Source organism: Leptidea sinapis, chromosome 24 (assembly GCF_905404315.1).
Source record: "Leptidea sinapis chromosome 24, ilLepSina1.1, whole genome shotgun sequence".
NCBI classification, from domain to species: Eukaryota; Metazoa; Arthropoda; class Insecta; order Lepidoptera; family Pieridae; genus Leptidea; species Leptidea sinapis.
Window position 1 is genome coordinate 9,595,402 of NC_066288.1, and position 26,662 is coordinate 9,622,063.

Sequence of the window (26,662 nt, forward strand, 5' to 3'; positions counted from 1 at the left end):
CACTAGAGAGATGGAAAGATGAATGAGAAATAATTGCAGGAAGCAAATTGGTTGACTGATGTAACATAAAAGTGATGTGTCTTTACATATGCACGCACGTTTATGAAAGATTTTTTTGTTTATAATACTGTAGTAGGTACTCTGACCTTCTTACTTATCTTTGTTAACATGGTTACGTGTTGTTATATATAAGCAGCTTAGACTGTTACAGCTGCTGTGAAAACAATTGAGGTTGACAGTTAACCTCTATTTTGAGCAATGCTCGCACACTAACACAAAGTGACATAAATCGCGAGTGTAAGACGTAGCTTGTCACGCACACTTAGGTAATAAACCTGGCTGTTTTCATCGATTGTCTAACAGCAAGAGGCTCTATCGAGGCGTATAAATTATTTGATACTAGCTGACCCGACAGACGTTGTTCTGTATATAATAAATAAAATAATGTTTTAATATGAATTTGTCAATAATATATCATAACATCAAAAATTACTTCGTAAAATATACACTCTGCTGTCGTAATGAAATTTTTTCACAGCAGAACTGTCAAACCGTGCGTCAACAAATTCTCTCATAGAAATTATGTATCACATCAACGGAAAAACAAATTTGTTGTTTTTATTTAATTTAGCAGCATTTTCCTATTTATTCACCTTTTAAACCTTCTCTGGACTTCCACAAATAATTCAAGACCACAATTAGCCAAATCGGTTCAGCCGTTCTCGAGTTTTAGCGAGACTAACGAACAGCAATTCAGTTTTATATAATATATAGTATAGCAATATCACATCAAAGTGCACTAGATGGAAATTTATCGACTAACTTGTTGGTGTCGGAAAAACATATTCTGTGCGCATGCACGCGCAACAGATTCAAAGTCTTCATTTTATCCCAAACTATACTTTTACTTTAAAGATATATCACCCCCCCCCCCCCCCATTTCCACGACAATCGGTCCTGCTCATCTTGTGGAGTCCTACCAACACTGCGCCTTCCAGTACGTGGTCGCCATTTGAGGGCTTTACGGCCCCAACGGTCATCTGTCCTTCGAACTATGTGCCCTGCCCACTGCTACTTTAGTTTCACAATCATTTGGGATATGAAGGGAATCTCCGTGCTTAACCCTCTCCATTGCCCTCTGAGCGACCATGAGCTTTCTCATCAGGCCCATAGTTAGCGACCACGTCTGCGTACCGTAAGTCACCACTGGTTGAAAACCTTCGTCTTCAGACATTGTGGTATTTGGGAAGAGAAGACTTTACATATTTTTAAGATACATAAATAATAGTAATCATATTAATTATTATATTAATACAGTTAGAATATCACTATTTTTTAGCGTGTTTGATGTTAAGATATGTGTTTTATTAAGTTTTAATGTTTATATCTATTAAATCTAGTTCCTATTATAATAAAAAATTATATAACAGAACTTACCATAAGATTTCCAAGAAGTAGATTTTTATAGAAGAAATAATGCACTAGTGTTGCCAGTCTTTGGTAATACCAGTGTCCCATTACTAACAACATTTTTTTCACCATTGAAAATTTTGTAAACGCGAAGTCAGCTGACCTATAAACAATTAAAATAGGCAATATAATTATTGTTATAATAACAGTTGTACAGACAAAACACTACCATAATGCAACGATCATCATCTATTTGATGTGCCCTGATTAGGTCAGAGGAGAACCAAAGTCACCGACATAGCCCAAATGATTGTGAAACTGAAGTGGCAGTGGGCATGGTATATAGTTCGACGGACAGATGGCCGATGGGACAGAAAAGTCCTCGAATGGCAACCACGTACCGGAAGACACAGTGTTGGTAGGCCCCCACAAGATGGACCGACGATCTAGTCAAGTTCAAATTAAAATATTTTTAGTCAAAATAGGATATGACATCATTTATTGAAAGTCAAAAACTACCACCCATTCCAAAATGAATGTCTCAGACCTGAGACCGTGAAGCAGTTATGTGTAAGCATTACTGTATTTCGGTCTGAAGGGCGCCATAGCTAGTGAAATTACTGGGCAAATGAAACTTAACATCTTATGTCTAAAGGTGACGAGCGCAATTGTATTGCCGCTCAGATTTTTATGTTTTTCAAGAATTCTCGGCGGCACATTGTAATGAGCAGGGCGTATCAATTACCATCAGCTGAACGTCCTGCTCGTCTCGTACCCTTATTGTAATAAAAAACATTGCTTTGAACATTTATAGAATCATGTCTTGATATAAAAGAGTGGCAATGAGTTTCTTGCTACTTCTTCTCATTAGCTCAACCTTTTACGAAGTAGCGGTAGATTCAATAAGAAAAAAATTTTTTTTGACATTCATAAGTGTCATTTCCGTGAGCTACATGAATAAACTGATTTTGATTTGATTTGATTTGTACCTAGAAGCACATACATCGCCCAAAACAGACTTATTATCTCGACTTAAGTGGCCGAATACTGAAATCAGCTGTAAGATAATCGCACCCGTCTTATCAATCAACAATAAGTGATTTATCAGGATACTAGCTCGAAGGGCTCGATTCCTTGAATTGCAATAGAGAAGTACGCTGCACTTCATTCTGCAACGTCTATCACATATCTTAATGAATATAGTCCAAATAGCTATTTATCTGATTTCTGATAAATTTCAACAACACTCAAATTCAAATATAATCCTTACGATTTGGATTTGGAACTTTTTTCAACGTGCCTACAGTCAAATTGTGGAATGAACTTGCTTCAGTGGTGTTATTAGATTGTTAAGATAATGCATAAACGCATCTCTTGACGCCTTGGATTTGCGAATGTCCATGGACGGTTGACTCACTTCTAATCACATTTGTCTTTTGACCGTTTAGTCCCTTTTATTTAAAAATTCTCACCTAGCCGCTTGATGTCCTTCCTTCCCAAATATTCCAAAACCAACGTGAGCTTCCTGTATCATGGATATATCGTTGGCTCCATCTCCGATCGCCGCAGTGATTGGATGCTCCGGACTGTTCTTTATTAGTTTTACAATCTGAAATTAACTCTACGTTTTATCACTGTTATTCATTACTTAGATAGTGAAAAAATGTTTATTTAGTAATGTAGATTTATCGAGGACCGTTGACATTAATTTGATAAAATCATTCCTTTTTTCAATTTGCATAATAAGATTTTTGTTAATTTATATAAATTTCATCTATCGTCGATAAGGCACGAAATGTTGTTAATTTTAAATTTCAAACAATTCTTTAACCGATAAATTTTCGGATACCAAAGAGAATTTTGTGCTTTTTAGAGTATATAATAAGTAAGTATATCATATTATTTGGAAGAAACAAGAGGTTTTGTTCTTTCGTACTCTACAAAGGTGCGTCACCCTCATCGTCACTCACACTCTCTAGCAACACCAGAAAAATCATGCGTATACAACCATTTAAATGCTCCCATTTTAAATAATAATAATATTGACTCACTTTTACACAAATTATCTTGCCCTAAGCTAGGCATAACCTGTACCTACGGGTATAAGACAACTAAATAATATAATATACTTACTTAAACATACATTAATACATATTATAAACATCCATGGTACGGAAACAAACATCCAATGGTTGTATGCGCTTTGCTAACAATGTCAACTCATAATAAACGTGTTTGTTTTTTAAATTATAAACATAATATTAGACATCAGAACAAAAAAATCAGTCCAATAAAGCACCAAATGACATTTTGTATTGAATAATATAAGCTGTATGCACTTATGCCACTTACCTTAGCCTTTTGTAACGGTGACAATCGACAACAGAGCACAGCACTACACTTAAGCGATATATCGACAAAATCGGCAGCATAAGGCGTGTCTAATATACTGCTCATACTAGTTCCATCAACAATCAAAGTTATATCTCTATAGCTGGGCTCATCTATGGTCCGCTTGCAGATGTTCAAAGACTCTTGCAAAGCCATTTCGTCTTGCAGTCCAATGAGAAACATTCGTCGGTCGTTCTCGGATATGTGGGCGCAGGATTGTGCGACATTTATCGCTGTTTCTACCTGTCAAAATTAATCAAATCAACAAGAAGCTGATTTTTGGTATAAAAATAAAAAAAATACCAGTTTTTTTTTATAAATTGTAAGATTAAAAAGATATTCAATAGAATAAAAGTGTAATTTAGGGCGATCGGCCATGGTTATTCAAACATGACGTTACGGCTCAATAATCGTCATCGCTTTTAGCTAACGAAGCGATTTTAGTTGATCAACAACTAAATCGCTTGGCGATTTGAACCCTTTGAACAGATGTTAAACAAAATCGAAGCGAAAAAGTTTTTGTTTTAAATCTTACTTATATTACACACGTTACCATTGATTTCTGAGATGTGACGTCATAATCGGACACTTCGAGCAATTCGTAAATAAAGCAGCGCTATTAAAAATAACCTTAAAAAATCCATGATTGATTCGAGGGTTGCTTCATCATTGAGTTGCATTAATGTTACAGATAAAAAACATTTAGCTAAAATTAGTAGTAAAGTTGCCAAACTGTAACCTTCCCTATACCTTCTAGTTATGCCCATAATAAGTTACTCGTACCTTATCCCCAGTAAGCACCCAGGTTTTGATCCCAGCTCTCCGCAGCGCTGCGAGGGTATCCGCCACGTCATCCTGCAGACAGTCTTCGACAGCCGTGGCGCCCACCAGTGTCAGCTTTTGTTCCAACACTTTGAATTGTTGATTCACTTGCTGTAGACTTTCGGCACTTGTGCCGTCCAACTGTTTGATTACTGGAAGTAATCATATTATTGACTTTTGACAGTATCTTTGGGATTTTATAATATGTACAGTTATCCAAGAGCTGCAATGACAAGTGGATGGGGATTCCCTCGCTTCGGCCGGTTACAGCTCACCCTATACACTCTTGGCGTTGCGAAGAGACGTACACTACCTGCATGCCAAAAATAAAAACCCAAACACTACAAAAATATAATCCTCACCACCTGAATGAGTAGCATTTCTCCAGAGTGCGGTATTTATGGAATTTTCTTCCACGTACCACCAAAAAACTAAAAAAGCACTACAGTTCTGCCTTCAGGTCCCTAAAAAGAGTTATATACGACTTCGACTTGATTCTCCCGACTTGCATGCCTTTTCTCGGGAGCTTGTACGTTCTGGTGACAAGCCTGTCCAAAGAAATTTATGCCAGCCTGTCATTCTGTAAAGTGCATACACGTTCCACGACGCGAAAGAGAATCATAATCTTCAAGACGCTCTTTTCGCATCCAAATCGACTCTTTTTTTGTATGGAATAGGAGGACAAACGAGCGTACGGGTCACCTGGTGTTAAGTGATTACCACAGCCTACATTTTCTTGCAACACCAGAGGAATCACCAGCAAAATCAGGAACGTTACCGGCTTTTGAGGAAAGTGTACGCGCTCTGGATGACATTTCCATTTCAAAAGTGCTACATAGGCTGCACTAAAAGTATCGGGAATAGAATATTTCCACTGTTCCTGTCATATTAAAATCTTTTTAATTCAAAACTCCTTGGTTTTAAAAATTGAATACCAATTATTTATTTAAAAACAGATTCTCGGTCTTGTCATAAGGTCTTGTCAAACTTGTTTAGTAGCAGTGGTCTAACACAAAAACAGTGTGTTGATCGGATGCTTTCTGCATTTGGTGATGAAGCCCCATCCAAAACCACAATTTATGGCTGGTTTGCTGAATTTCAACGTGGACGTGTCAAGCTCAGTGATGATCCCGTTGATGCTGTGCGTAAGCTGATTGAGGAGGACCGACATGTGACATACCGCGAAATTCAGGCAACTTTAGACATTGGCATGAGTCAAATACAAATAATCTTGCATGAACAATTAGGTGTAAAAAAGTTATTTTCCCGATGGGTACCGCATTTGCTCTGTGAAGAGCAAAAAGCGGCTCGCGTTACTTGGTGCGTCAGAACTCTCGAAAGATTCCACGCAAGATCCTCAAATGCTGTATACAACATCGTATCAGGTGATGAATCCTGGATATACGCGTACGAACCAGTCACGAGTTTGAGTGTTATTCGATGTTGGCTTTAAGCCAACAAAAATTGTTCGTTCACGGAGTGTTGTAAAAAAAATGGTGGCCACATTTGTCTCCAAAACCGGCCATGTTGCGACTATTCCTCTTGTGGGACAAAGAACGGTTAATGCACAATGGTATGCTAGCATTTGTTTGCCACAGGTCGTTTCTAACCTCCGTAAACACAACTGCAACCGGCGCATCATCCTCCATCACGACAATGCGAGTTCTCACACCGCGCACATAACAAAAGAGTTTTTAGAGCAAGAAAACATAGAATTATTAGACCATCCGCCGTACAGCCCCGACCTTAGCCCTAATGATTTCTATACTTTCCCTAAAATAAATAAAAAATTGCGTGGTCAGAGATTTTCATCACCTGAAGAAGCTGTGGACGCCTACAAAACGGCCATTTTGGAGACCCCAACTTCCGAATGGAATGGTTGCTTCAATGATTGGTTCCATCGCGTCGTATGGAAAAATGTGTCAAATTTCGCGGAGAATACTTCAAAAAGCAATAAATACATTTTTGAATAGTAATGTTGTGTCACTTCCTTGATTCCCGAAATTTTCAGTGCCGCCCTCGTACACCACCAGCGTTTATCACGTGGTGCGACTAATACATGCCGGAGCTACAATTCTGGCATGGCTTAAGGCGCTTTTCACATTCTTTGAACATTCATAAATCCAGCGGCCCCATAGTTAGCTCGGCTCTGAAATTGACGCCGGTCCTAACCCTTAATTTCCGGCTCTCCTACTCATCAGGCGTAGAGCTGCCGATTAGTGATATGTGCAAACGATCCGAAATATACTCTCCGATCCAACTACCGCCCCATTGGTGTTACCTGCATTTACTCCAAATTTATGGAGATGATTATCAACTGCAAGATCTTGGGATTCCTAGAGGAGTGCCTCCTGATCTGCGATTGCCAGTTCTCAGAAGTCTTGTATATCTCACCCATAAATGGGCGTTAGCGGTGAGTCTGCCAATATCGAAAGCCTTCGATCTGGTACAACACTACACACAAAAAGCGCTTATAACGAAACTGCTCTTCTATGATCTTCCCGCGAGGTTATGCAAATGGGTTGAATCCCCTTCGAGATCACTCCTCTAACCGCCACGACTTGTATTGTCATACTTATCGTCGGTATACCAAGCGACGCACGTTTCCGTGGTCATCTGGTAGAGAAGGCCAAATTGGCATCTAAAAAGCGTGGTTTACTCGGCAGGGCGAGACAATCTTTCACTACAAGCCACTGTTTGAATTGATAGAAGGCGTAAATTTGGCCTTACTTCTGTCTTTCCTCTGGGCGGGCGTTTCCCAGTATTAACTTCTTCCATTTGACCGCATTCAACGGAGAAGGACTTCAATTATCGACGACCAATATCTCTACATCTTCTACCGCATAAATAGCATACAAGAATGCTAAGAGGAGTGAGTGGAGCTCGGGTTAATACCAAGTGCAGTCACCGCCCGCCACCGGCCATTCATGCATAATTTGACCAGCATAATGTTGACTTATGGCATTTTATAACTGAGCGTTTCGTGAGAAACTCTTTGCCTCGCAAAACCTTTTTGTGGAATCAACTACCGGCTGTCATTTTCCCAAATGATGCGACCTAGGGATCTTCAGGCTTCGAGCATACATATAAGGCCGGAAACGCATCTCTTGACGCCTGGTTTTGGGCAGTAGCACATCACACCACGTGAATCTTACTCTTGTATTAAAAATATGGAATGAACTTCCTTTCGCAATGTTTACAGGTCAATATGACACATGTACCTCCAGAAAAGCTTGTAAATATTCAACTTAAATGACGGAATCATCCTTGGATTCCTCTTCTGTCGCAAGAGGCAGCAGTGTTCATCATCACACAAAAAATACATGGAGACGTCCGTATACATGTCATTAAAACTTGCACGGTTTGTAGTTAGAATTAGGCTTTTTATAAACTAACGGCACACGATTGAAGTGTGAAGTAAATGTTTAACATATACTCACACTCAATAATTGTTTGATACTCTTCGTCATTTATTTGTCTGTAAGCAATGGCGAGAGTTCTTAAGCCCCTGTTCGCGAATGAGTTGATGTCTCGATCTGTTTCCTCTACCAGCATTGAGTCTTTGCATATCGGGAAAACTGAGCTTTCTGCTCCTTTACAGAACAGCCAAATCTGAAAAAAACATTGCGCTTTTTAAACGTTTGGAAAATTTAGGCTTGATATGGTCAGATAGTAAAGGCGTTTTGGGATGTAATCTGAAGGGAAATGGTGGATAATTTACTATTGTCATTCATTACTTTAAAATATAAAACTATTTTTCTAAATTGCATTATTTAAATTAAAAAATATAGAAATGAAAGTATTTATATGAATTATCAAAAGTAACGGAAACTTTTGATAATTTAAAAATACATATAAATAATGAGTATTTTCGGAGTTCAAGAAACAGAGGGAGGTGTCTGAAGGGGTTCACCGTCCACTAACGTGTTTTTTTTTTAATTTTTTAACAAGGAGCTCTTATCCGTACATAAGAACTTCATATTGTAAGGTTGGCCGTAAAGTTAAATAATATTTTATTTTAAATTTTAATATTGACGCGGATGAGAAAATAATCGAATAAGACAGATTAGAGAATGAAGTAAAGTAAGACGAATATTTAATAGAAAGTGAAAGAATGCATAAATAAGAATATATATATTTAAAAGAAGAAGATTGTTTTATTCTGCAACGAAGGATCCTCTCACACGCTCCTGCGTGTGGACTCACGCGTTACAGTACCTACCCATACCGTATCGATCTGGTTTTACCACAAGTTTAGGAAATCGGCAATTGGGGCGCTAATGGCATTATAATATAATATCAAGATGCTATAGCTTAATTAATAAAAACTATATAATAAATAGGTTATCAACGGAATACGGAACGGTTATTACGGTCCAAACACAGACAATGTGCAGACCGAATGGACCGCTTCTACCTACAAACGCTAAAATGCTTCAGTGTGCTGTTCAAATAACAGCTGAACGGCCAAAATAACAGAAGCAGTATATTTTTAGAAGTAGTGTTTGTGTTGGTTGTAAGAACATGTCAGTTTCTACTTTACGGTACGTTAAAATTTATAATAAATCTGTAGTGATCAAATTTCTGTACAAAGAAAAAAAAAATGATCAAAACCGAGTCAGGGGGATGTAAGAAGAGAAATAGAACAAATCCCGATTTTAGTGGAAGTTCCCGTGGGAAATTTAAAAACCTCTACTTAAATAGCGTAGAACACAACAACGTTTGCACATAGTTTAATCAAATTTGGCATATTGATCCTTGACTTTTCATCCCATAAAATTAAAGAGTTCCCGTGGGACAGTTAAAAACCTCCACTTACTTTTATTGCGTAGTACACAACAACTTATGCACTTAATTGATTGATTGACCTAACTTTTTATTTTGTTTTATTTTATTATTTGTTATTACTTTGATCTTGTTCTAATTGAAATAACTTTTTATAATGTGTACGTTTTGTTTTAGGGTTTAAGTAATTAAAACGCCGGATTAAAACTTAATGCCGCCCCTGGCCACCGGAAAAAAATCCGCCCCAATACTGGACTTTTACATAAACTTATAGTATATATATTTTATTTTTGAAAACTAAAATTACTAATTTATTGCAGAAACATTATTATATGTTTTATATTCTAAAAACGTGAATAAATATTTGTTATTTTCTATCAATTATAAATTTGGCACTATTTGGTGACCATAACACGTCTGACTTTTTTTTAAACAGAATTAATTAATTATATTGAGCAATCTTGATAAGACTAAAAATTTATTTTTTACTATAAAAATTTTGCCATTCTAAAAAATTTGCCGCCCTGGGCACTTGCTCCAAGTGCCCCTAGTGTAAATCCACCACTGGCCACGTACAATGCTAATTAAATTTTAGGAGCTCTCGTTGGTTTCGCGAAGCAACAAAGGCTAGAAACTAAGGGCTATATTTTATTGGGATACCGTCGATCGTGTCCGTAAGCTACCTAATTAAACTCCATACAGACACCGCGCCACCCAATTGGTTGCGAAGCGAAACGGACACCAGGTGAGTAGCTCTCTATAGAGCTGTATCTATTTTGTTGGTAGCGGCGCCTGGTTGCGCCACTGTGGTGTCCGTAAGCTACCAAACTAGACACCACACAGACACCAGAGTCATGACGCGTTCGAGCTGATCGCGCTAACAAATTAGTCGCGTAACCAAACGGACACCAGGTGAGTAGCTCTCTATAGAGCTGTATCTATTTTGTTGGTAGCGGCGACTGGTTGCGCCACCGTACTGTCCCTGTGAAATATAGCCCTAAAGCTAGACAGCGCTTACTTTTATGAAATTACTAGCTGACCTAGCAGACATTGCATTACCATACAAATTAATAATAAAAAACTCAATAATCAACATTTTTGGGATATAAAAGATAGATTACGACCGATTCTCACACCTACCAAATATACATATAAATTTAAACATATTAAAGTTGTAATTATAAACTATACATGAAATTTTATCGCAGTACTATTATTATATTCGATTGCCAAATAGCAACCCTATTGCGGATCTGTGCATGAAACAGAATAAAAAAATTGCGTTACAAAAATAGGTGTTGATCGTAGAAGGGTGAAAGTTTTAGGTTGTGTGTATTTTTCAATGCTGAATCAAAATAAAATAAAAATAAAAAAATCATAAAAATAAATAAGGAAATTTAGGGGTTGGTCACTCTTATAATTTAGGGATATACAAAATATATGTTATTATTATAAATTTCATACAAATCGGTTCACTCGTTTCGGAGGAGTTTGGTAACAAACACCAGGACACAAGAATTTTATATATTAGATTTTTATGACATACCTTCTTTTATATACATAGTTTCTTGAAATATTGCACTGGTTTTTTTGATGTTTAATAAGTGTTTTTAAATTCTATTTTGAATAAAATGTATTGGTGTCTACATGCAAAGCTGAATCTAGTACCTACAATTTGAACTTTTGGTCAATGAAAGAATTTATTGAACCGGGATCTTGTAAGGGACATGTCACCGGACAACCATATGCGATGACTTAATAAAATTTAAAAATATTTTTTAATATAAGGATTTACAAAAATCTCTCAACTTCAGTATTCCTTATGAAGCTCTAGCTAATTTACTGCAATAAATATAAAAATAAACAAACATAATATTTTGATCTTAATCAAAGGGAAATACATTTCATCTGTAATCTCAAATGAAAATCGATATGATAAGTGTCTGATTCATCTGTCTCCAAGGCCCCGTTTTGCTAAAACACTCAAGATAAACGATTTGATAAAAAAATTATAAGAAGAAACTACCTACCTACATAAAAAGAAATTGCGTGTCATCTCGTACGCATGACTGGAGCACTTTTCACATTATTCAATCTACAGGGAAATTGTAACTACGGGGTTGGAAGCTCGTGATCACACGTGACTAAATTGGATTCAATCTGACCGACGACTTTGTTGTTTATACGTATATACAACAACAAATGCAACATTAAACATTTATTCAAATTAAAACCCTTATTTCGTGGCAGTAATGTTCAAAATCTATTGTATTCGCTCAGTAGAAGTAGTAACACTACGTCACTCGCAAGACGGACGCGAACACGAGACAAGAACATTTTGTTTTAGTTTTTCTGAATTCTCTGTTATTTCGATACTTTTTTCAATGAACATTGAACACCATTTTGTGTATTTAAAGCGCGGTCGAAGCACAACTGAGCGAAAACTCTGCCTAATAGACGCGTAGGCTGACTTTGCTTCAGACAATTTATGAGCGTGTTTGTGAATCTAGTTACGCCATGGATTGCTACGCCACTATAATATACTCGGAAAGTTGGAGCTGACACTGCAGTAAAATTAAACCTGCCTTTAATTTTTAATCGAAGCCTGTGAATCTTTTCAAATTGTTATTTTTGTATTAATATTATTCTAAAATAACTACAAACAAGAATAAATATGTGAACTCCGTTCCCTGGTTCATGTGTTCTGATGATGCAATAAAGCCTGGGGTCTTCAAGTAAAACTTCAAGTTACTTTGAAAGTGATCTAAGAAATATAAAATTAAATAAAGAGAAACCTTAAAGAAATCTATCTGAAAATAAAATGATATATTAGTATTTGTTTATTGCTTTTAATTCTATTTTCCTATTGTATGATTATTTTATAATATGTTAATGTATGTCTTTTGAACTTTCCGCTGAGATTTAGGCAGAATATTACGAGACGCCTTCGCTAGATATATGTTGCAGTACTTACCTTCCCATCTTTATCTTTAATAATGACCGACATTCGTTTCCTCTCCGATGTAAATTCTATAAGCTGCAATTTCTCATAAATCTCGGTATCTTCACCAACTTTCACCAACAAATTGTTTCCATCTTCTCCCAAAAAAGTCACCCCGTACCTTTCAGCTGCTTCGACTAAAGCTTTCTCATCCGGGCTACTACCTTGATAGTCCATTTTGTTTCCTCGCTCATTTATTTCATTCCAAATTACGTTCTCTATGGCACTACTGTTTCCGTTTGTTTTCATCTTTTTCCTTCTAAAGAAATTCATAAGCTGCAAATTTCCGGAAACGGATACTCGAGCGCTTAGCTTTTTCATGTCTTCATTAGATACTTGGACGGAGTGACATATTGCGAGAATTGTGAAAAAAAATTTAATGTCTGTCTGAAATATAAAATATGGTGATAAAAAATGTACCAGTACAAATATCTTTAGTGTAGGAAGACAAACAACTGCAAGATCTAAACATGTAGGTAGGATGTAATTTTCATTAACAGGTGGCGCAAAAGTCATCACCCTATCGGAAGATGCTGTTAATTTTGCAAGTGGCGGCTAATGCTTAGTACTCCTTATGATATGTATGAAGTAACAGCATGAATCGCTATACTCAATGCTATAGCCTATAGGTACACCTGAAGATACCGGAATATTTGTTACGACTTTTAGGTTGCTTGTGTTGGCGAAGTAAGAATTGAGGCCCAGATTTCCTGGTCGTTAACTACGGCACTTAGCCGCTCACCTAAAAGAATATGAGGACACGAGATATTTATATTCGTCCCTGGAGTTTTGCTGATAATATCACGGCTGTGGCTGTAGATATCGCACTGAACCATCGAGTATCGACCGGACGACATACCACGTAAATCGGCAACGATCAACGCGTTCTTTATAGCTTAACTTGACTTGAGCGTTTCCTTCCAAAATGAAAACGGTACAATAACTGTTAGCCGTTGGTCAAGCCTTACTCTAGCACAACCATGAGAAAGGTAGCATTCCATTGAAAATAATCATACAGAATAATCGTTCCGTAGGCACCGAAATCCCCATATAAACCATAAAAATTACACACGCTCAAATTTACAGAATGTTTTGCTGTTTACGCTAGAGGTACCAGCAAGTCTGATTTTTCTGGAACGACTGCTCTGGACAGCGAGTTCTTGATTACTTTCCCTTCTGCACTACTAGTTACATGCCGGGTAATTTCCGCGTCACCTAATATATATTTATGGTGATTTACAGTGACCTTCCTACGTCCACAAGCCTCAGACTCTTCAAGCCCTTGAAGAGAATATTCAGTAAGACATCAAGTAGTTTTAGTCGATAAGCAGAACCAAAGTATTACATCATCATCATCATCAGCCGGAAGACCTCCACTCCTGGACAAAGGCCTCACCCAAAGATTTCCACGACGAGTGATTCTGCGCTGACCTCTACCAACGTATTTCGGCGATCTTGACCAGATCGTTTGTCGATCTTGTGGGGGGGGGCTATCAACACTGCGTCTTCCGGTGTTATGCAACTAATAAAATTACAGCCAAAGGATATCGGGTGACAGCCTAGACAACTTTTGCGCCACCTTGCATATATCAGAATAACTAATTTAGAAAATCAGTATTAATAATATCTACTAATTAAAGAAAATAATATATCCATATAACAAATATAAGCTAAATTTATGAGTTACTTACAAATAATCTTACGCTTATGAAATCGCATTAAAATTGTAATACATAAATGATACATAAGCGCTGACCTGAAAAATATCCACTGGTTCTTCAAAACAAGCTGAGCTATAAAGCTTGCCGTCTTTCTCTTCGTATGTCTGTCCATTGATGGAACAGGCTTTGAATGACATAAGGTTCTTGGTAAGAGTGCCTGTTTTGTCAGAGAAGAGAACTTCCACTTGGCCAAGTTCTTCATTCAGATCAGAAGTGTTGGCCACAGCTGGTCTACCGGTTTCTTCGCATCGGAGATCTTTGTCCCAACCGATGAAGAGTGCACCTTGACACAGTGATTTTAACCAGTTAGATTTCGTGCAGTTACACAATTTTCATATACAAACACAATTTAAAAAAATCCGGGGATATTTTACGAGTAAAAAAAAATATTTTGGTATACGTATTTTCTAAGTATTAGTATTTAACATTCACTTCTGTTTGTTTATATATTTTACAGCGCTAGTACCACCACTGGTACGATTGACTATTCGAAAAAAAGAATAGACAAAAAGAAATTGTTAAACGAATCAAAGCAATATTTAAAACTTACCAAGAAATTTATAGAGTTCAATAGTAACGTACAGTGACATTGGTATTATATAGTAATAGAGCAACAGGAATGAGAAGAGGTCTTGAAGCACTCCCATTACCCCAACTGGATACACCGTCGGCAAACCAACGACATCCATCCGCTTTTGCTCTCTGATGTCAATCAGTATTTTTGCTACCAATGAGCCCACCATCTCGAATAATAGCAAGTATATCAATGTTACTAGAAAGGCGTTCACAGCCGACTCGCTCGATGAAAATTTGTTCCCAGTATATTTTGAGTTCAGCGCCAGTTTTGTTTCTTCGCCTTAAATAAATAAAATAATAAATAATTCGGTATATATTTTACGCAAAAAATAATAATTAAGTTATTGCTTGAAACAAGATTTGTGTTGTCAAATGGTTTAAAAAGAAAGCAGTATTCTTAGATTAGAGACTGGTATCCGCTGCGCTCTCTAAGAACAATAGCTTTTTTATTACGGCAAAACTATTAGATGCGTGGCATCTTGACACTCAATGGCATCTTTCAAATTTTGTAACATACGCTTCGTGTTATTTACATTGAAATTAATAAAATACAAAATAGTTACTAATGATATGTGATCCCAGTGTCTTTCTTATTTCTTGTAGTATTATTGTTACAACGTTTTACTACGTAAACCCGTAACCCTACGTAAAACGTTTTACCCGGCATTTTAGTTTCAATTATTAGGAAATTGTAATAGAACATGTGGCACGTCAACGTCACACATTGTCCGAGACTGGCTCGAGTACGCGCCCTTGGGCGTAGTACTAGTTGCCGCACTTTGCAACTACGCCTGCGGTATCTAGTTGGAGCGAGTCGGAGACCAATCCCTAATCTAAGGCAGTATTTATGGCACTGTAGATACTTATTATGCCATAGCAGATTAACTTTTATGAATTCAGTAAGTTTGTTACGGTCGATTTTTTTTGCACGCAAAATATTCGTCGAGTTGCGAAAATAAGCCCGATTATACCACATCATACCATATAGTCCATTATATTTGGTGGCATATCGTATTTTCTCAGTGTCACTGCTGTTACTCAAGGTTCACATCATAATATAATATAGACCCTTCATTCTTCAAATGAGAAAAGAGCTACTATTCTGCTCTACGAGCTACTATTTTTAGTTTCAGCCACATATGCAAGTAACGCATCTGCTCAAAAAGTAATAATATAAAATATATAAGAGTATTATTAGTAACTAGCTGACCTGGCAAATGTTGTTTTGCCATATAAAGTATAATTCACGCGATAGTTTTATAAGTCATAAAATATTGCCTATATATATATTGTACATCATTTTGTTCTATCGTCAATAGTTTTTGCAGCGCACGCAAAAATAGGTTTTCGATTTTACACCTTGTGTTACAAAATAGCAATTTTATTACAGATCCCTAATTTTGAAAAAAAAACATAGTCTATAGCCTTCCTCGATAAATGGACTACCCAACACTGAAAGAATCATTCAAATCGGACCAGTAGTACCAGAGATTAGCGCGTTCAAACAAACAAACAAACACTGCAGCTTTATAATATTAGTATAGATAATAATCGACAACAAATAATAACATAAAGAAGGAGGAAAACTGTTGACTCTAAGTAAGGAAAAAGTGTTTGGGGTTTTTGCACTTAATTCAAATGATCAGAGGTGCTTTAAACACGTAGAGTTTTAACTAATGAGCTCACTTGTCACTCTTCTCTTGGTATTCTGCATGAAGCAGTCCTCTTTGCATTTTTCTCAGACATAATAAATTATATTTCCTAACCTCTCTCTACGCAAGAGAAGGTCGCCTTCGATGAAGTCTTAAGGGCACTTGCCCAAAGTTAACCTCAGGTGGTGTTTAGTCGGTAGACACTTAGGTATGACACGAGTCCCACATAACCAACGCAGACTTAGGTTGCATTGGTATGCATTCACCACCTCCCTCCCGTCGTTGTCTGGGTTCCCTTTGTCTGGGCGCAAAAAAAAACGTTTCCAATGAAAATTTGACAGTAAACTTGAACAATGAGAAACACCTGTATATACAGCACAGCCAATGGCCCATTCAGTATTCTTGACCCTGGATCCTCTCAGCATGATGTTGTCTGTGCTCAGAGCCAAACTGTCCAATCCGGGGATCTCCAGACGGCCGTAGAATGTATACAGGTCTGCTACTGGCTGCGGAACTTCTATACGTATACCTTGGGGTATTATGTCTGGAATATTTATAAAAAAATTGAAATTTACCATTTCAAATAGAGTCTATTTTAATAGGAGGACAAATGGGCGAACGGGTCACCTGGTGTTAAGTGATCGTCGCCGCTCACTCGTTCTCCTGCAACACCAGAGGAATCACAGAAGCGCTGCCGGCCTTTTAGAAAGGTAGGTACGCGATTTTTAAGGTATTTCAATTTTTTTTCAGTTTTCGTCATATAAATATTCAATCTGACTACTGACTAGGTTTTTAGCGTGCTTAGACTTTTTAAAGAAGGCATTAAAGATGGTATAACTGAATAAGACTAAATTCCTAGGTAATATCCAGATTGAGAAATATTACTGTAAAACTGTAGATTTCGGTTTTAGCTGGCTACTCTCTGTATATCCTCAAGGATATATAACGTTCAAAGGTTTGGTTTAAAGTAGTACCAAAAATATTTCCTTTATAAACCTCCTTCTAAATAAATTTCCTCTATAAACGAGCAATACTTGTATATATAATCTGAATCTCGGAAACAGCTGCAAGTATTTTCATAAAATTTACTATACAGGGGATTTCGGGAGCGATAAATCGATCTAGCTAGGTTTCAATTTAAAAAAATGCAGTTTTATCCGTGTTTTAATGAGAAACAGCTACAATAACATTGATAAGGTAGATTTCGTCATTGTATACAAGACTGATTACAGTCTTGTATACAATGACAAAATATATTTCTTTTCTTTTCTTTACATTTGTGTTGATTACTTTTTTTCCATTCCCATACAACATAACAGTTCCAGCCTAAAACTGCTCAATAGGTAGATAGATTGCGATACTATTCGACCAACTGCGCTTCATTGTCTCAATGTGGAAACGAATAACGGGTGCGTGACGTGGCCTGTATCCTCAATGCAGCTCTCAATGAGTTAAGAAGAATGAACCCATTATTAAAACTTGTGATACCTTGGAAACGGAGCATATCCGCCTTACCTATCATATATTTCTGTTCACCTGTATCCTTTCCCTGACATATCTTGGGTCTAGTCTCATGTTAAATCTAATTATATCACCGCGAATCTCCTCTCGTTCTAAGCTATTAAGCTCAGATGGGACATTGGGTGATCCGGAAATCACAGGACCCCCGTTCGAATCCAGATTAAGTTTTTTTTTGTTCAATTTTTGTACATTCTTAAAAATCCGAGCAAGGCTCGGTCGTCTGGATATTAGTTTTAATGTGTAATATTATATTGAAAATTTTACCTGCGGTGTAGCCCACTAGAGTCGGCGGCACTCTCAAAGTTTTCAGGTTGGTCTCTCCGTCCAGATTGGCGGTAGTGATGTAGCACCGACCCGTCTCTCCCGCAGAGCATAGCAGCACTAGGTCAGCAGGTACCTCTCTCCCTCGCTTCACCCTCACCAGACTTCCAGGAGCTATGGTTGAATTCCGGACCTCTTTGATTACCCCTTTGTAGACTATTTCAACTGTTGAGGTTCATATTTTTGTAAAAATTTTACGCAGCAGATATCTCATAAATTTATTTTATGCCTACGCTCTTAATGATGATCTTATTCAGATATTTTTGTCAGTAGGAATCAAATGAGAGATACATATACGTCATTCTAGTGGTAAGCGTGTATAAGTGGGGTAAAAATAGTAAAATAGTAAATAAATGAGACCTTTATAGATATAAAAAAAGATTGATAATAACATGGCCATGTAATTAATCTTTTTCAGCTCAATACCTGGTAAAAGAGAAATCAAGTGCACGAAAAGCGCCACAATATTATATACATACAATATATAATAATAAATAGTGGAATTATTTTCTTGTAAAGTTTTAATAAAATAATAATAACAGTATAATAGGTACTTAAGACTGAAAATTTTACAAAAATATGGATATTTAAATTTGCGGGACCGCCATCTTGGATTTCAAAAATGATGCCAAATCCATCCTCTGTACACTCGACAACCTTGGATTCGATATCTATTATTTCAACAATATATATCGATATACGATATATATTGTTGAAATCATACATTTGCGCGGCGGCCTTCTTGGATTTCAAAAATGATCCCAAATCCGTTCTCTGCACCCTCGAGAACCTCGGATATGATATCCATGTTCTTGGTATCAAAATATTGCACGGCGGCTATCTTGGATTTCAAAAATGATCCTAAATTCGTTCTATGCACCCTCAAGAACCTCGGCTACGATATTCATATTGTTGAAATCATAATTATACATGGCAGCCATCTTGGATTTCAAAAATAATCCCAAATTATTTTTCTGCACCGTCGCGAACCTCGGATTCGATATCCACATTGTTGAAATCATAATTTTGCACGGCAGCCATCTTGGATTTCAAAATTATCCCAAATTCGATCTCTGCACCCTAGAAAACTTCGGATTCGATATCAATATTGTTGAAATCATAAATTTGCGCGGCGGCAATCTTGGATTCCAAAAATGATTCCAAATACGTTCTCTGCACCGTCGAGAACCTTTATAATATTAAGTTTTATTTTGTTTAGGGCTTGGCACTGAGTTAAAACCTATCAATATGTAGCACATACAAATAATAGTATTTTATTAATATTAAAGGTCGGTTTTTTTAAACGTATTTTTTTTTTATTATTTTGTAGTGATATTCGTGGCCCGTGAAGGGAATGAGGGTAAGTGACCTGCGCATGATTGTTAGCCGTTTATAAAATTACAAAAACAATCGGCATAAATATTTTTATCGCAAGTTATAGGATTAACATGTATTAATCATATTTTACATGTTAATCTTACCTACAATAAATAAAAGTATTACACTCTGCATGAATATCACGTGGTAGTAGTACCACAGAAATAAGAATATCTGCAGCGTTGCCGCGTTGCATAGTTATGCTGATCCGTTGGTCTGGCTTTAATGTCACTACTTGTGGTGGCGACATGGGACGGGTCGTTCCCTTCCCTAAAATATGGTTGAGGGAGGCGATGGCTGGCTCATGCGTCATGCTCATGAACGGGCGCTACTTGTGGTGGCAGGATGATCCTGATGCCGGAGGCTCGGCTTGTTTTGTTATAATACATAATATTATAATATGATACAGAAATTCGTTTATGCTTCATTTTTAACTTATTAACTTTGATTACACATTTCCGATGGCTTTTGACTTAATTATTCCCGAATACTTACATCATTTTTAGGGTGCCGTAGCCAAATGGCAAACAACGGTACCCTTATTGATTCGTCATGTCTGTCCGTATGTCACAGCAATATTTTTCCGAATCTATAAGATTTTCACACAAAAATAAAAAAAATACAATAAATTTTTCCTTAGGGAAATACTTAGAACTGAAACTCAAAATTTTTTCTCATCAAACCCATATGTGTTGGGCTATGGATATGTCTTCAATATGCTATTGTGGGGTTTCTAATATCATTTTTTTCTAAACTGAATAGTTTGTGCGAGAGACACATCCAAAGCGGTAAAATGCTTCCCCCCTGTAACTTCTAAAATAAGAGAATGATAAAACTAAGAAAAAAAATATGCAAACTTCCACCGAAAATTGGTTTGAACGAGGTCTAGTAAGTAGTATTTTTTTAAAACGCCATAAATCGTACACCGCCATTTATCCTCCATTAATCAACTCAAATATAAAAAAAAAAACATATTATGTAACTTGCTGCTACGGAACCCTTCATGGGCGAGTCCGACTCGCATTTGGCCGCTTTATTATTCTATTGACAGAACAGCGTCTGTCGGGTCAGTTAGTACAATAATAATAATAATAACATAGACACAAGAAAATAATGCACAATCAATAGGTATGGTATATTCTACATTATCTGAAATCTATCTACATTTATTGCGATGTTATCATCAATTATATATTATCAGTTATTGACATATTTGGGATTTACTGATAGTCACAATTTCAATTTGTCTAAAACAATTTATTCTTATATATATATATATATATATATATATATATATATAAATATATATAAATAAATAAAATAAATTTTGCCGCGAACCGGCTGGCTGTTGAGAAGGCCCCCTGCAGCACAAGTATCGACATACATACAAACATTTCTATTAGGATAGGGTAGCCACGCTGTTAAATTATAATTCCTGTGCTTTCAGATACTTTTAGTGGCTAATTGCACACTGTATAAGCTATCTTGACCCTATGGTAAAGATAGCTTATACAGTGTGCAAAGGCGAGTGCATACACACCACACCAATGTAGCAGGGAAAAACCACCGAAGTGTAGTAGGACAAGACGAGTTTATCATCAATAGTGTGGTTGGGTTCACAGCACCGTACGGCTGGGTGTCATAACACAAGTTTGGCAGGGCTTCACAAGAGCAGTGTAGCAGTGGGAAATCACACAAATCAATGGCAGCATTTGTTGTACATATACTTGTATTATCTAAAAAAAAGTTACCGACATAGTCTTAATGATTGCGAAACTGAAGTGGCAGTCGCAGGGCACATAGTTCGGCGGACAGATGGCCGTTGGTGCAGTAAATGCCTCGAATGGCGCCAACGTACCGGAAGACGCAATGTTGGTAGGCCCCCCCACAAGATGGACCGACGATCTGGTCAAGATAGCCGGAATACGTTGGATGAGGGCAGCGCAGGACCGATCGTCGTGGAAATTTTTGGGGGAGGCCTTTGTCTAGCAGTGGACGACTTCCGGCTGATGGTGGAGGATGGATACTTGTATTATAACAAGGTTGTTCAGCAGAAATCAATTACTCATGAAATGAAACACGCTAATTCTAAGAAATCGTACGATTGATAAATATAAGCCCAAACTTAAATCGTCACTATAGCAGTATGACACATTTGTTATGCCAAAAGTTTGGCTTATCGGAGAATATCAAGTTCGTGATGTGGTATCTGCACCTTTTGGTTTTGTTTGGAGAATACATGTTTAAATTTGCTTCAATATTGGGAGACTGGGATTTAAGAAAAGAGATGAAAACAAATCAGAGGATAAAATTTTGGTTTTCTAGCTACATATATATCATCTACATCCAAAATTTAATTATACCACTCGATTCCTAAAGAATCAATGAAATCTTTACGTTCAGTGAACATTGTGATTATGTATTTGCGGGACACATTTTCAGATATTTTCGCTTAGCGTTACTTTTTCGATTAGAAAAAGCACTGCTTGATTTAAAAGGCAACGAAGCTCGTTTACGTTTCAATAGTTAGGCTGTCAAATAGGATTAGCCTAGTTGCTTTGATAGTAATGCATTTTTTTATTTATTTTACTTGTTTCTTCTGAATTTACTATATTATATTCAAAAGTAGATACACCGCTATACAGTACTATAGAACGAATGTGTGCTATTGCTTATCTTTTATGCCAAGCTCATAATTTCCTCAAACTCTGTTCATTTTTTCCCAGATTCCATCTTAAGTGTGGAACGCAATGCGTTCACTCAGGCATTGATAGATGCTTTTGGATGCTTTTTTTGGCTTAATACTTGGCCTCTGCTTAGACAGAACATCTTTTCAGAGTATTTTTAAAGCTAAAGTAAGCTTATGAGGCGGTGAATTTTAAACCCATTTAACAGTGTCAATCATATACCATTAACTACCTATGCTAGCAAGAAGGTAGCTGGTAAATACATGGGGTATTTACCTATTTGGTTGTTGACCTTATTGTCAGCCATGTGTCGCAGCCAATCCTCGTAGCCTTGCTTCACGGCCGTCACAAGTACCATGAAACTCAGAGGTGCTATGCTGGTCAGCGGGGATACTGGACTGTCTGTCAACAATAAATCGAACACGTCAGTCAGCACACATGGAATGTAATAAAGAGCTGTTTCAGGACATAATATTGCAAAATAATTTTCAATTAGTTGGCAGAATAGCCTTTTGAGGGTAATTCTTGCCGGCGAATTACAATAACGCACACCTCGCAACAAATTTAAATCATCTACATCATCTGGGTGTTTGGCATTATTCCACAGTTTGGTTATCCATGCACAATGTACTTCTTTGCACGATAGGTCAATTCGACATGGGTACCTTAATAAGGGCGATAACCCACCTAAAGAGTTGGCAATCAAAGCTTCTGTGATTTTTTTAAATGAAAATAAAGGATGAGATGAGCAGGACATTCAGCTGATGGTAGTTGATACGCCCTGCCCATTACAATGCAGCGCCTGCGCAATCCTTCCACATAACTGCTTTACGGCAGAAAAAGGCGCTGTTGTAATTTTTCAGCTTTTGCAAGTGCACGGGCGGCGATGTGTAATTACTTCCGATTGATCCGACCTTGCGTTTGTCCTCATAACCACATAAAAATGCATTAACAATGACTTAAATATTTGCGAATGCTGCACCACTGCGTTTCGCATTGTTTCCAGATCTGCACTTGGGAAGATTAAAAACTACGTAAGTAATAAAGGCGTCTGGTGTTGTAAGGCTAATTAATCAGTTACCATTAGCTGTTCATCTAATTTGCATGTTCTATAATAATGCTTTATCACTAGACAAAATGTTATTCTGACAAAAGTAGCATTTCTTTATCACATCTAAAGTCATGTTTCGTAGCATTGTTATACCTTGGCTTAAAGTTAATTTATTATGATTTAAAATTACTGATGTCTAGGTATTAACCTTTTGCTAAAAGCGGATATGATATATTTCCTTGTAGCGATAGGTGTGCTAAGATAATGGCTATCGGTCTAATTATGTTTGCAATGCGATTATTTATCCACTCCTTTATTTGATTTTGTATTTTTAATTAAATTATACTGAATATTTGCTGTTTATATTTACCTTTTGTGATTCCAAAGCATTTCAGATATTCTCACAATTGCATTATTTGTTATTCTAAAATCAATAAATATATTCTGAATTATAGACCCTTACTACCTGAAATGAAGAATAGAATGGTATGTATGACCACTCTAATTATTGATATACGAGTTAATGAGATAATGTAATAATGTAGGTACAGCTCATATTGCACACGCCCTATACTATAAGTTTAGGCTTAAATGACTGTTATAAATTAAACCAACGTGGCAACTGGCAAACCCCCATAATGCTTTTTTTATGGAATAGGAGGACAATCGAGCGTACGGGTCACGTAGTGTTAAGTGAACACCAGAGGAAACACAGGAGCGTTGCCAGCCTTTAAGGATGGTGTATGCGCTTTTTTTGAAGGTACCCATGTCGTATCGTCCCAGACACACAGAATAAGGAAGCTCATTCCACAGCTTTGTAGTACGTGGAAGCTCCTTGACAACCGCACTGTGGATGACCGCTACACCTCCAGATGGTGGGGATGATATCCTAACTTATGGCGTGTCGTGCGAAGGTAGAATTCGGTGGCAGGAATCAGGTTAAACAGCTCTTCGGAACACTCTCCGTGATAAATGCGGTAGAAGACATACAATGAAACGTCATCTCTACGCAACTCCAAGTGATCCAGCCATTCGCAGAGCACTGGGTCCCCGACAATTCGAGCTGCTCTACGTTGCACACGATCAAATGGATCGAGCTGATACTGGGGTGCGCCAGACCTGAGATGACAGTAATACTCCATGTGTGGCCACACCTGCGCTTTGTAGAGCGCTAGAATGTGGGCCGGCTTGAAGTATTGCTCTATTAATGACGACCAGCTTCTTCGAAGCCAATTAGGCTTTGCCCTCCAGATGACCATGGAATTGGCAATCGCTCGAGATTTCGAGACCCAGTATTCCGATACTAAGTGAGGCTTTAAGGGAAGAGTTGTCGAAGAGCGGTGATAGGACAAATGGGGATTTTTTAGTGGTAAACGCGCAAACTTGAGTCTTCTGGGGGTTAAATTGGACAAGGTTCAATTTACACCATTCCGCGACCTTCTCAAGAGAGGACTCGATAGATAAGTTTCAATATCCGCCGCCCATCTATGTGTTAGGTGTACCAGAAGATCACCTGCTGACCGACCATGGCGAAAGCCGTACTGTCGTCGTTGATCTACTGGTGACCCTCTAGGTATACCGAGAGCTGGCGGTTAATTATGCTCTCCATGATTTTTTGGAGTAGGGAGGTAATAGCAATAGGCCTGTTAGTTTGCCGGATCCGAACTGTCTCCTTTTTTTTGGATCGCATGGACAAGGGCTGACTTCCATGAGTCAGGAACTACGCTTTTTGAATAAGAGTGCCGGAATAAACGCGTTAGCACCGGCGTCAACTCAGGAGCACACGTTCTAAGCACGATTGGAGAAATGCCATCCGGCCCGCTCGACTTCCTGACGTCCAGCGAAAACAGAGCTCGCCGAACAGTTTTCTGTCTGAACTCTACTTCAGGCATTGAGCTCTGACACCGCGGGATGGTCGACGGTGTTTTTCCGTTGTCGTCAAGACTCGAGTTGGAGGCGAAAAGAGCGCACAGTAGATCGGCTTTCTCTTTTGCCGTATGAGCCAGGGTGTCATTCCTCATGGGCAACGGCGGCAGGGACGGTTGGTTGAAGTTACCAAGAGCAGCTTTCGACAACGACCAGAACTTGCGTGTTCCAGGCGGGTAACTGGAAAGCGGCTCGCCGATTTTGACAACGTGCTTTGATTTCGCCTGGGCGATTTGCCACATAAAGAATCTGGAGGCACGGTTATATTTCCTCTTTAGAACTTTGCAGTTCGGATCCTTTGAGCCCAGCGCCGCAACCCAAGTTTGATACGCCTATTTTTTGTAGTCAGATGCTGCTTTGACTGACGCATCGAACCAGGGCTGTGATCTGCCACCGATCGGTACTACAGAGCTTGGTATAAAAATATCCATGCCCTGCAGTATCACATCGGCTACTGCAACGGCGAAGGCACTGGGATCATCCGAAGGGAAACAAACCTAGCCCCAAGGGTAGGATGCAAAAAAGGAATGCATCCTATCCCAATCTGCTGACTTGTAGTGCCAAACGCGGCAGGTCACTGGTGGTCTGCGACGTCGGCGATGGATAGGCACTACACTCCTGACCAGGCAATGGTCGGACGTTCCAAGCGGGGCATTGATCTGTCTTCTTGGTAACTATCAGGATGTGTAGTCATCAGAAGATCCAATAAGGACGGCGTGTGGCTGTCCACATCCGGGAGCTGCGTTGGTAACTCAATCAATTGGGACAAACCATACGCCTTGGATCTTGTACGTACTTACGTGATCCAAGCCATTCGGCATTGTGCCCGTTGAAATCACCGAAGACTACGATTTCAGCGGAGGGTATCTGTGCAAGCACGTCGTCAATTGCCGCTTGAACGTAGCTCATGAGATGATCGGTTTGTGCGTTACCACTGTGGCACCTATAGACACACGCATAGATGCGGACGCGGTCCTCTTAATCTACGTGGAGCCAGAGAGTAGACAGTTCCCTACCCTCAAATTTGCCGAGACGGCGACAGCAGACATCCTTCTAATCCTAACGTATACATATACGTATACACATATCATAAATTATGAGGCAAAAAATTATGCTCAATTTTGTACCCGGGGTATGTTACATATTTCTTATCGCTAGGTCGAGATATCTGCGTCTCCACAAGGAAACACAAGGCCGCCGGCTACTTCACGCCGGTATTCTGTGCGGGTGTGGTACGTAACCCGGACGAGTCTGGTCCGATTGTGCTGAAGTCACAAGACGGCAGCGTGACTCTCCCACTTATAAAAAGCCCGTAGTCGCCTCTTACGACACCTTGGGCTTGGGATTCCCCTATTATTTTTACGCCTCGGGGAAGCACAGGGCAATGTCAAAATCAAAGTTGTCGTCATTGAAAACAAGTA

General features: G+C 38.2%; 1 protein-coding gene across 3 annotated transcripts in view; it reads right to left on the reverse strand.

Moving 5' to 3' along the window:
* Positions 1-26,662, reverse strand: part of LOC126971761 (phospholipid-transporting ATPase IF) — a 42,406-nt gene that overhangs the window by 5,053 nt on the left and 10,691 nt on the right. For 2 of the 3 annotated variants that reach the window (XM_050818153.1, XM_050818154.1), the window contains 11 exons: positions 22,541-22,666; positions 18,144-18,365; positions 16,723-16,902; positions 14,681-14,986; positions 14,166-14,413; positions 12,383-12,796; positions 8,064-8,235; positions 4,585-4,775; positions 3,763-4,044; positions 2,883-3,019; positions 1,438-1,573 (listed from right to left, as the gene is read on the reverse strand). In XM_050818153.1, the coding sequence (XP_050674110.1) occupies positions 1,438-1,573; positions 2,883-3,019; positions 3,763-4,044; positions 4,585-4,775; positions 8,064-8,235; positions 12,383-12,796; positions 14,166-14,413; positions 14,681-14,986; positions 16,723-16,902; positions 18,144-18,365; positions 22,541-22,666 (2,414 nt within the window). Of the gene's footprint in view, positions 1-1,437; positions 1,574-2,882; positions 3,020-3,762; positions 4,045-4,584; positions 4,776-8,063; positions 8,236-12,382; positions 12,797-14,165; positions 14,414-14,680; positions 14,987-16,722; positions 16,903-18,143; positions 18,366-22,540; positions 22,667-26,662 lie in introns of those variants that run through there. The other variant, XM_050818155.1, reaches the window with a different exon arrangement.